At 48.2% G+C, this 11,537-nt stretch overlaps 2 protein-coding genes across 6 annotated transcripts in view; one reads left to right on the top strand and one right to left on the bottom strand.

Moving 5' to 3' along the window:
• IKZF5 (IKAROS family zinc finger 5 (Pegasus)) overlaps window positions 1-11,199 on the bottom strand; it is a 17,135-nt gene extending 5,936 nt beyond the window's left edge. The window contains exons 1-4 of one of the 4 annotated variants that reach the window (XM_004680380.2): window positions 11,067-11,199; window positions 9,597-9,745; window positions 2,352-2,557; window positions 164-346 (exon numbers count right to left, since the gene is read on the bottom strand). In XM_004680380.2, the coding sequence (XP_004680437.1) occupies window positions 164-346; window positions 2,352-2,484 (316 nt within the window). In that variant the 5' untranslated portion in view covers window positions 2,485-2,557; window positions 9,597-9,745; window positions 11,067-11,199. The remainder of the gene's footprint in view (window positions 1-163; window positions 347-2,351; window positions 2,558-9,596; window positions 9,746-11,066) is intronic. The other 3 variants (XM_012723792.1, XM_012723791.1, XM_012723793.1) reach the window with 3 other exon arrangements.
• Window positions 11,200-11,355: 156 nt separating this feature from the next.
• ACADSB (acyl-CoA dehydrogenase, short/branched chain) overlaps window positions 11,356-11,537 on the top strand; it is a 30,631-nt gene continuing 30,449 nt past the window's right edge. For both annotated transcript variants that reach the window (XM_012723847.1, XM_012723846.1), the window contains exon 1: window positions 11,356-11,498. In XM_012723847.1, coding sequence (XP_012579301.1) covers window positions 11,457-11,498 — 42 coding nt within the window. In that variant the 5' untranslated portion in view covers window positions 11,356-11,456. The remainder of the gene's footprint in view (window positions 11,499-11,537) is intronic.

Here is an 11,537-nt window from a genome sequence, read left to right as displayed (position 1 = left end):
CACAGGGCTGCACTTCCTGCCTGCCGAGGCTATGCTGTTGTTTTGTCTTATAAAACGGAACAACTGCTGCCCCACTAATTCAAATCTTCATTTTTAAACTATTAAAACTATTGACCAAGCACAGCGCCCCGGCGGCTGCCCCGAGCGCGGCTCTTCTCCTTACCGGTGTGGATCCTGATGTGCTCGATGAGCCGGGCGGTCCCCTTGCTGGCATAGTTGCAGTACCGGCACTTGAGCTTCCCGTCAAAAGTCCTTTCAAACCCGTCTACCAGCATTCCTGAGTTTTCATCCAGGGAAACTTCAACAGATGGGTGATCAAGTCCATTTTGATCACCATCTGTTCCAGCTATAAACACAGTATAGCAAAAAAATAATGCATCTCAGAATCAGCTCAACTTAGCATCTTAGTGTTAAGTTGTGTTAAATCTATCATAAACGTACAGTTCACTTAGCACAAAAGTTAAATTTATAAAATAATAGACTTTCTTAACATTAAATTTGATGGGCAAGCAGTAATATTTTTCTGGCTTCAAGACTCTCCTAAGGGATCTCAAATTACTTACACTAAATATCTATCCTCATTATGCTTCGTAGATAAGAACAGGGTATTATTTTTATTCGATAGGAGAGGAGACAGAGGGGAGTAAACAGTGATGGCACAGAAATTCCAGCAACTTCTACAAATACAACTGGAAGTCATAATAATCTCTTCAAATCGTAGCCCATTTTAGTCTAAGTAATCAGTGCTGAGTTCTGCACTGTTCCACTCAGTTTATACCTATGTTCTAAATTCTGGATCTTAAAATTCTAATTAAGCTTATAAAGGGAAAACATTTTTATTTTTACATCATTTTGTGCCTTTTTCCATCTCAGCTGCAATCCCCGTGGGCTTCCCATCACCAGATCACCCGTGCGCCATCACCATAGCCCCGTGCACTCCCCCTCCCATGTTTATCCCCTCCCCCACCCCACCCCCATAAAATGTCTCGGAATATAGTTGTTCATTATAATTCCGCCCTCTCCCGGTCATAAAGCAAATTTTTTTTATCTGACACTTTTGAATGTTAGATCTGTAAGAATTTCAGAAGTACAAGATGTGGTTGCTTTTTGTTTTAGTCTACACTAAGTACTACTCTGTACAGGTAAGAGACTGCGGGGTAAGGAAACCAACAAACAGTATGAACTGGCCCAGACAGAGTAAGAGGGACGTTTTTATTCCTACAACTTTGGGAAAAGCACTCAGTCCTGGGAAAGGGCTGAGCATCAGGCCCCTGCTCTACTGTTTTTTCCCAGAGGAAGTGACTTTGCTGCCTGAGGCAAGTCCCGTATAGCACAGGGTCACTGTGCTGGAGGGACAAGGGTCAGTGCCCCCCACCCCAATGTCTTCCCAAGCCAATGATGCCGAAAACTGAGTAGATGAGCCACTTGTAGGGCCGTCAAAGTACAGATCGTGACTCAGTGCGTGCGGGCAGGGCCTGGGGGCTTATACTTGTAACAAGCTCCCGGTGATGCTGGGTCTCTGCAGTTGGTCCCTGGGGTCTAGGCCATAATCTGTCCAGGCCAGAGGTCTACAAGCTGTGAAAAACCATAGGCTTGGGGACATATGGGCCCTATCACAACAGCTTCCGTACGCTCTAGAACGTACAGAAACAAGCAGGCACAGCCATTTCAACAATACTCTACTATTTATGGATACTGAAGCTTGAATTTCAGACAGTTCTCATGTCACGAGGTGATTCTTTTGTTCTAACCGTTTTTAAACGTGAAACCGCCCTTGCTGTGGCCACACAGAATAGTCGGCAGTCTCACGAGGCCGCGAATGCAGTGTGCTGATCCGCGTTAGGATCTGTCTGTGGTGAGGAAACCAAAGTGTACCTGTAGCAGGCTCAAGTGAATGGCTGCTTTCTCTGTTCTGGTCTCTCCTCTTTCATGGGTAAAGCGATCAGTTCTTTGTTTTTTTTTTTTTTTTCATTTTAAGAGAGACAAGACAGAAACCCCAGTTTCTGTCTCTGTCTAATCCCGACGTCCTAATGGCTAAGTCCTTTCTGTGACAAAGATGAGGCGCCCTCCGCTGCCACCGTGGCTTCCTTGCACCTACTACCCGTGAGTAGAACCTAGAGGGCAGGAGTGTATTCAGAACCCGCAACGAGACCGTAATCCATTCTCCAGGCCATGTGAAGCCCTCAGGGAGCTTCAACAAAAATCTGACATGTCTAAAGATGTGGGGGGGAAATTTTCCTGCATCTTTCTAGGGAAAAAGAGCATGGTTCACGTTAGAGCTTAGTATCCTTGGGCAGCTACACACACTGTCTCTACACATGTGTGGAGTATTAACAATAAGATGAGTCTACCTCCCTGAAGGGCCTCTGCTTCTTTGTCACCACTAACCGATCCAGAAATCATGTTCACATGATGGGTCTGCTGAGTCAGGTATTCCTGGAAATCTTTCACGAAGTCCAAAGGCTCTGGTTTCTTTTCACCCATCTTTGCTTTTGCTTTTTTTTTTTTTTCCTTTCTTTTTGAAGTTTATAGTTCGTTACACCTAAGGGAAACAAACCTGAAATAATTTTATACTATTTAGGAAAATTCAAAATATATTAAAAACAGTGACACAAGTTATGTACAAAGCACTACAAAAAGCAACCAAGATTATAGTTCCCACCTTTAAATACCTTTTAAAAACGTGACATTCTTATTGGTGAACTAAAGAAGATGTGTGAAATAGTAAAAAGTAATATATTTAACCCTGAAATAAACTGTGGTTCAAACTTAGTCTTGGAGGATGGAAAGAACTGTAAAGACAGTGAAGAGGGAAGAGCCATTGGGACAGAAGCAGCAGGAATATCGGCAGGGCTGTCAATGATGCCGGTAAGACAGAAGCCAACAGGCCTACCTAGTGCTCAGTGCAAGAATTTTCTAGATAACAGACATACTGCATGCCTGTGCTGTCCAATGCAGTTGCTACTGGCCACATGCAGCTACTGAGCACTAGAAATGTGGCTGCTCTGAGTAGCAGGTAAGTGACCAAAGTCTTTCATTTTATCTATCTAAACAGTGACCACTGCTGCCTGCTACATTGGATAACAAAGGCTCTTAAAGCAAAGGGTTCCCATGAATCAGCTCTCTAGATAATCTACATTCTGGGCTGGCACATTTTGGCTGTGAACTGCCAGGCAGTATTTTAGGCTCTGCAGGCCACGTGGTCTCTGCTGCCACCACAGCTGACCTGTGAACAAGCGGTTCTCTTCTACACAGTGACCTTGCCTTATCCATGAACACAGCACTTATGATAACGGTATTTTCTTTTCCTTACGATTTTCTTAATATTCCCTTTTCTCTGGTTTACTTTACACAAAGGTCAACTACACTCAACTCTGACACTGTAGCCAAAGGCAGCCACTGACGAAAGCAAATGAATGAGAACTGTCTTCCAACAGAGCCTTATGAAAACAGGCACTGTGCCCGCTGGGCCTGCAAGTCAGTTTCCTGTCTCCTGCCCTAGAAATCCCAATCTCCTCCTCTCCCTCCACCCACCACCCTGCTCACTCTGGGAATGGCAGGGAAATGAAGTAGAAAAAAATCCTCAACGTTGATGCAGAGAGAAGTCTCAGAGAGGATTTGTACTCACAAATTACACTGGTCCTCATACAGGTTTATGGCCTAACTTCAAAAACTCAGTAACTAAGGTTTTCTAGAAAGATCACACGAAGGCACAGCACTCCTCAGATTAAGTCCTTCTCTACCCTCAGCGGCCAGGTCTCCCTGTTCCACATCCTTGCTAATATTTGGGTCCGTTTTGCCGTTTCCATTTTAGCCATCTGGCCAGGGCCAGGGGTAATGAGCTGGTTTCATTTTGTAGCCCGTGGACACTGCTCATGTTACTAGTCACCTGGAAAATCTCTATTTCACACTCACTCAAGCATCTGCTCAAGTCTTCTGCTCGTTTCTCTACCAGGCTGCCTCTCACCCCCACTAACTGCAGCGGTCTGCCCTGTGACACACTCTGCTCTAATGAGTCCTGCACCAGTAGCCCTTTCCACTCTCTGGTTGTAATTTCACCTTTTTTTAAATTTCTTTTTAAAAGACATTTATTTATGCATACAGAGCTGGGGTACAGGCCAGAGGTGCAGGGGTGGTGAGAAGATTCACCAGAGACAGAGTGGGGAGCAGAAAAGGCCGACTGACTGACGAAGTACACTGCTGAGGGGAGCAGCAGGCGGGTCAGGAGAGGGTGGAGGTCTGCCGCCACGTGGAACACCCCTGGGGCGGGGATCGAAACTCATGATGAAGTGGCTTTAGCTGTGCCACCAGGGAGGGCCTTACCTTCTTTTTTAAGATTGATTTATTTATGCATACAAGAACTGGGGTGTAGGTCAGAGGTGCAGGGGGGAGAGGAATAAGAGGATTCATCAGAGACAGAGCGGGGAGCAGAACAGGCAGATCTGCTGAAACACACTGTGGGTCAGCTCCCTGATCTGAGATCGAACTTGTGCTACAGTGGCTGCGGACAGCTTCACAGTGCTGTGACTTAATCCTTGCACGACCAAGGAGGGCCTGCATTTCCACTTTCTGAACGGTAATATCTGATGAACCAAACTCTTCATTTAATCCAATTTACCTGTTATGTTCCCTTTATAGTGAGTTCTTTGTGTCCCTGTCTATGTCTTCCTTGAAGATCTCCTGCTTTTCTTTGAAAACCTTTCTCCCCTCATTTTTTTGTTTGCTTTTCATATGTTCATCTAGAATTGAGCTTTGTGTATGGTGTGAGTTAAGAATCAAAAATGTCCCACTTGTCCTAGCAACATGCACTCAATGGACCCTTTCTCTAAATCAAGTGACTGATAAGAGTCCAGCAACATAATGGGACAGAAGAGGCCAAGTTCACCTCCTCCAAAGACTCCTAAGTATAGAGCAAAGCCAACCTCCCTGAAGGAGAAATGGATGACCACAGCGCATACTGGGGCAATGGCCCCCACAAAGGGGTGGGAAAACTCTAAGCAAACCGTGCTTACACTGACATGCAGGCTGCACAACCCACGAGCGGGCACAAACCTACACCTGGGACTCTGGAGACCCAGCACTGCACACAGGTGGTACCTGGGACGGAAGTGCATTCCTGTGGAGCTTCAGGGGTGGAGATGCAAGGCGAGGGTTACTAGCCAGAGCACGAAGTGCTCAATCTAGGGGTGAAGCTGAAACAATGGGGAGAAACAGACTGGCTCACCTGAACCTCACAGAAGAGGCTACGACTTGAAGCCAGGGCTGGGACAGTCACAGCCCATGCCAAGCCCTACTGAGGGACCCAACCAAGAGAGCACACAGATCCTCGTACGAACTAGTGCAAGCCCGACAGGAATAGGAGGAAACGCCACAGCACAAGGCTCTACACTGAAAGAGAACAGCTCCTGGCCTGTGACCCCCAACTACAGTCTGTGGCCAGTGCTGTACCTGGTGCTCAGGAACGGCCTGGAGGTGGACACCAGCAAGAGACACTTAGGCCACGGCACTAACCTACCTCCCCACCACACAAGTCTGGAACCCTGGGCATGGCCAGAAGCCAACTCTGGATGCTCACTGTTGCTCACTGGCCTGGCTGCCCTAACAATGCCCCTCACCAGTTCCTGTTCTCTGGCTACCTGACCAGGTGCAAAGGCAACAGCCTGAAAGTCTATTCCTATTACAACCCGTAAGACTAAGAGTGAAGAGAGAACATACCACAAATGCTGAAGCAAAGAGAGCCTGAGGGGCCCCAATCCAGCAGAAGCGCTGGTAAGCGCCAAAGATCAAAGGGCACGAACGAGGAACAGAATAGTGAGAAAATCTGAGGCAGTTAAAATGAGAAGTAACAGAGCTAAGAAGTACCAAAACCAAATTTCAGAGTCCAACTGAGGCCCTCAACAGCAGACACCCACAAGAAACGGAGGGAGTCAGTGCCCCAGACAGCACGGTGCAGGGGACAGACACAGCAGCGCGGGGGAGACAGGGAGCGCAGGCCCTTTGGGATAACCGAGAGGAACAACGTCCCTCTCGTGTTGATGCCAGAAGAGAAGACGGAGGCACAGAAAACGTATGCAAAGAAGTAACTGCTGAACGCATCTCAGTCTGGTGACTTAAGAGGCCCGTGGAGATCTGAACCCGTGATGGCACAGATGCGATCCATTGCTCTATTCTCAGTTCTGTTCCACTTACTTTGATCTGTCCTCACACTAGTAAGAGAGAATTTGACATCACTACTTTAAGTCCACCAGTTTTCCTTCCTCAAGAATGTTCGGACAACTCTGGTCCTTTACCGCCAACCTCGATCACTCGCCGAACTGCGAGGCTAAGAAACGACAGGGCCCATAGCACGTGTTTTCTAAGTAACAAAAGCTGAACCAACATTTTGAGAACCAAAACCTCTCTTTCAGTTGGCTTACTAGAACACTACTAGAAATAAACTCACCATGACTACTATAGATTATTTACTGCCAACAGTGCCGTGCTTGCCTTAGAAATGAAGAAAACTCGGGCTGCTGTGGTTCCCCCCGTTTGCTGGCCCCAGAAAGCACATTTCTGTGTCTCTTCCTCTCGCCTCCTTTCGCATTTGTTCTTCATGCTGAACACACCTACCAGATTCCCACTTGTTAACACAGCATTTGTGAATAGGCCCTTTCCTCCCTTAGAAGCTGGTTAGGATTTTCATCAAAATCATGACTACCTCTTTTCATTGTTTTCTAGAAAATGGAAGCTACTGAAAACCCATACCCTAGAGGAACAGAACATTATGTTCGCAGGCAACTGCACAGCCTTAACACTGAACACTGATCACTCAGCCTTCGTCTCCTGTTTCTTCATAAAGGGGTCTCCAACCCGCGGGTCCTTTTAAGCTTCAGGTAAGTATTCCTAAAGCACCTCACAACGCATGCAGCATGTAGTATGTGCTTAGACAACAGCAGCTCTTCTTGCAGCAAAAATGGCTAAATGTTAGATTAAGAAATTCCTCACTACTTCAGATTCAAAGATGTTTTGCCTTTTCTAGTAGTTAGCTGAGCGTCTCACTTTGCACATCTGTGCCATCCTAATAATGTGCTGGTTCACTGGTCTCATTAACTCGCACAGTCCCAACGTGCAGTTCCCCACACTCCTCTCTCATTACTCTTTTAGCCTCTCCTTAAATCACTTACTTTAGACTGATCCAACTTTCCTGGATCAATCCTTGACCTTAAGGATTGTTTTGGGTCTCTGAACAAGTTTGTTTTGGTTTCTTCTGATGGAGGATAAGGATGGAAAAACTGGGAAGGAGGAGACACAAGATCAGAAAGCCGGTTCACACAATGCCCAGAGCTGGGTGTGGGGGCAGGTGCGATTAACATCACTTTACACTGTTCCAGGGCAGCCCCACTGTGGAATGGGGGGGCCTAAGGAAGAGGACATCAGACTCAGCCAAAGCAGGTTGAGACTCAACCGCAGGAACACACACAGAGTACACAGGTTTATTTACAAAGGGGGAGATGAAGAAATGAGTGACTCAGGGAGAGAGAGACCCTGCAAAGCTGTCATCTGAGGCTGCACCCCAGCACCACATATTTGATCTTCATTGGCATAGTAACGGTGGCAAAAAGTGAAAGGGGGTAATTGTTGGGGGGAGATGTCCTGAACTCCACAAACAGGTTTTATGGACCCCACTCCCCAGCCCAGACCAAAGAGATCCAAGACACCAAAGACTATAAACCCCATAATGCCATCATCATAGACGAGAGGATGCTGGGAACCGAGGGGGGGGCTAAGCAGGCAGATTTGGTGTGTAACCGGACATGTAACAGTTGTATAACACAAGGGTGTGGGTTTCCTTGGTTTTCTACCGGCTCTCAGCGTGCTACTGGGGTCCCACATCATTTCTCTCTCTTTCACCTGGCCAGGGAGGGACGCCCAGGGCACAGCAGACCTCTCCTGTCTCACCCGCTGCTCCCCTCAGCAGTAGATTTCAGTCTGCCTGTACTGCTGCCCACTCTCTCTGGTGAATCCTCTCAAACCCCCCCTTACCTCTGGCCTACACCCCAGCTCTTGTATGCATAAAAATCTTTAAAATCTTTTAAAAATTTAAGAAAGAAATCCCACTATTTACATGGTAACTTTGTATCACTTTCTGCCTATCAGCTCACATTAAAACTGAAGTTTCCACTACAAATACCTGAATATACTTTGATAGGTTTCAATAAGCAAAATAAATCGACCAAATCCTACCTCAAAAGCAAAACGTGGCATAATGTGACAAAACAGAAAAAGGCGCAGGCCTGCCAGGAAGCGAGCAGAGCAGTATTTTTATACCTGCACCTCAAGTTTTAACACCCAAGCGAGCTTAACTGCAGAGGATGACTGGCTTTTGACAGTCCTGAGTATTCTCACACTATCACATTATAAAGGCCACTGTGTTCCTTGCATAAAATGTGGGGTTTGTTTTTTTCCCAACCACTATGTATGACTGACTAAAAACAAAAACAAAGGACGCCAATGAAAACAGGGAGGGTAGCATTGTAAACATGAAAGAAAACATTTTAAACACACTGACATGGTTCAAAACCACAGACATTCTGCAATGACCCAGTATCAGTCCCCTCAGCACCCTCTACCCACTGCCTTACAGAGTGCTTTTTAGCCCCCTTCACACACACAGTCTCTGTCTGTCCCCCGCGTTTCTCAGGTACTGACATCTACTTGATGGCTCAGACAGTGTGAAAGATGCCCAAATGAGCAGTTGGTTCAAAACTCAGCTTACCCCAACTCAAGCCAGTGTTTCTGAGAAGAAACAGCAGAAGAACTTTCTAGGTTTATTGTACATATGGGTAGTTATTCCAAGTCTGACGTACTTTTCCTGCAAAATGATATCTAATTATGTCAAACACAAAGGATCATTCCCAAACTTTAAGAGTCCTCTTGTGATCACTCGGATTAAAGTCAAGCTCCAGCTGGTATGTATTCCATGGGATGTCATTACACATTGTGAACATACTGCAATTTTCTAGACCCTCTGCCCCTGAGAACCCCGCCCCTCACCACAGCCCCCCCCCCCACACACACAAGAGAGCAGTCATCTTTTACAGGCTCCAACCTGTGTGCAAGAATCTGCTGTCCAAAGGTAAAGCCAGCCAGTCTTTACATTTCACTGATGGCCAAGAAACCAGAGAAAGAAAATATAACAGTGAACACCCAATACTTGCATCCACACAATGTACTTATTAGAGAAGAGACTGAACCCTGCACTGCCTTCTACTACCATCACTTCTGTGTACAACCAGGGCACTTAGAACTGGAAGCCCTCCCTATCGAGAGTAATTACACTCACTTAGTTTTAGTGGCTCAACTGGGAGGTTAGGCAGATGGCATGTAAAGTGAATTAAATATTTAAATATTTACTCTGCTGTAAAGTATGTATACGTGGAGAAGTCTGACAACTGAGGCTTGCTTTATAAGGACAAAAACATGATCCTTCAAAGAGAATCAGAACTAGCAAAAGACAAATTCTCTGAAGCAAGAGAAATTATGAGGTTTTGACATATCAGAAAGCATAAACACACACATAATGGAAGATATCTAAAAGAAGAATTATACAAGCTAACCTTTTCACCCCAAATCAGTTCCTTCTTTTTCTTGCCACTCCAACATTGGTGAAATGTAGAGTTACCGAAATTTACTCTGGAGACACACCCAGGGACTCCAGAAGGCCATGGAGGGAATTTCAACTAAGACTGAAAAGCCATACAGAGGTCTGCAAAGAAAAGCACACCACAAATCAAAACCTATATCACAAACACATAATAGTGGCCAGAAGTTTAATGAGCAAAAGGAAAACCAAGCAAACAGATCACCAAAGAACAAAGCAACAGGTAAAAACACAGAAGAGTCACCAGAGAACACAGCCTACTGTGACGATCATGCTTTTTTCAATGGTGGATGTTTAAAATTCATTTTTGGCAAAATGTCTAATGTCTTTTTTCAACTGAGTCATTTCTTATGGTCCCAATACATTTCTAAAAGGGTCCAACTTATCCCTATTGGTAAACACATACGGGAAAGGGTTAAAAAATAAGACCCAACTGGCACATCCAACAGGGGCACCTCGGAGTCCCATCTGCATTATGGTCCAGACACCCTAGGCTTTCTGGGAAATACTTTGGACCTCGAGGGGCAAAACCACCAAACATCTCAACCCGCTGTAACGAATTCTCAGGAATCCATCCATCTCTAGCCCTCCTGAAAGCATGACAAACATCGACGTTACGTGCAATTTTGAAAGTCTCAGTCTAGAAGTCGGAAAAGTTGTTTTAAAGACATCTGCTTTCTTCTACACTGAATCTCCTTAATTTCACCATTTAAAGCGCCTTTATTTCTTCTCCCGCTGGACTCTCCCCTTTCCGGTTCTGAACAGCTCGTTCAGCGGGACCTGAAATGGGCCAAGTGGTCGGAGGCGGCGGTGGCCGGTTTAACTTCCACTCCGATTTGCACAATTCCCGGGCACTCTGCAGAGTGCAAGCCCTGGCTCCTCGCAGCCCAGACACGTTATTAAATAAAGCCCATAAGCTTGCGTCAACCGAAATAGTTCTTCACTGCGAAGTCCTCCCCAGCACCCGACTGCTCCAAACCTGACTGCTCGGCTGTCGAAATGGAGCGGGCAGGTCCACCAGAAAAGGGACCTTCTCCAACCGGCAGCCCGGGACAGGCGTCGGCGCGACGACCTCCCCAAGGTTCGACCACCCGGAGCACAGCGCCGCGGCTGGCCCCGGACCCCGGCCTGAGAGACGGCCGCCCGGGAAGCCCCCGCACGACCACCTGTCAGAGCGGGAGGCAGCGCCCTCCCCCGAGCCCCCGCCTCAGCGCCGCCGCCGCGGACCCCGCCACCTCCGCGCGGGTCGGGAGCGTCCCGGGTGCGACACCGCCGGCCGACCGGCCACGCCCGACCCTCCACCACAACTGAGTCCCGGGCGGGGTCTGCCGGCCCGCGGAGAACCCGGCTCTCGCCTCCCGCCGCTCCTTCTCAGCCTCTCCGCTCAGCCGTGGCGCCACCGTCCGAGCAGTAGCCGGCTACTCACCACCTGACAGCCGCACCGAGGAGCCCCCACCGCCTTGTTCAACGCCGCTGCCGCCGCCGCCGCCGCCGCCGCCGTCGTCGTCTTCGTCAACGCTGCAGCCGCCGCCGCCATGTTTGTTGTGTCTCCAGCTCCCTTCCCGCCCCACTGCCTGGCCCAAGTCTCGCGTGAGCAGGGAGTGGGGCGAAAGCCGAGCGGGGGTGGTTTGTCTCTCCTGCGGTTCCGTAGACCCGGGGGGGCGGGGCCCAGGGGGGTGTGTTGGGGGTGGGTGCTTGTGGGCGGGGCCCGCCCGTGCCCGCCCCAGGCTTTGGCTTTCGTCTCTGGCTGCGGGCCCTGCCTGGCTCGCAGAGCGGCCACTTCGCGCGACGCGCTCACCCAGAGCCAACGGCAGCGATGGAGACGGCGGCGGTGCGGCTCCTGCGCGGCGGCACGCTGGTGAGTGCACTCGCGGCGGGCGGCCTAGCGGGCCCCGCC

Source organism: Condylura cristata, unplaced genomic scaffold, assembly GCF_000260355.1.
Source record: "Condylura cristata isolate star-nosed mole 26May11 unplaced genomic scaffold, ConCri1.0 scaffold00011, whole genome shotgun sequence".
NCBI classification, from domain to species: domain Eukaryota; kingdom Metazoa; phylum Chordata; class Mammalia; order Eulipotyphla; family Talpidae; genus Condylura; species Condylura cristata.
Note: the sequence above shows the minus strand (reverse complement) of the source record. Positions and strands in the feature narration are given on the sequence as shown.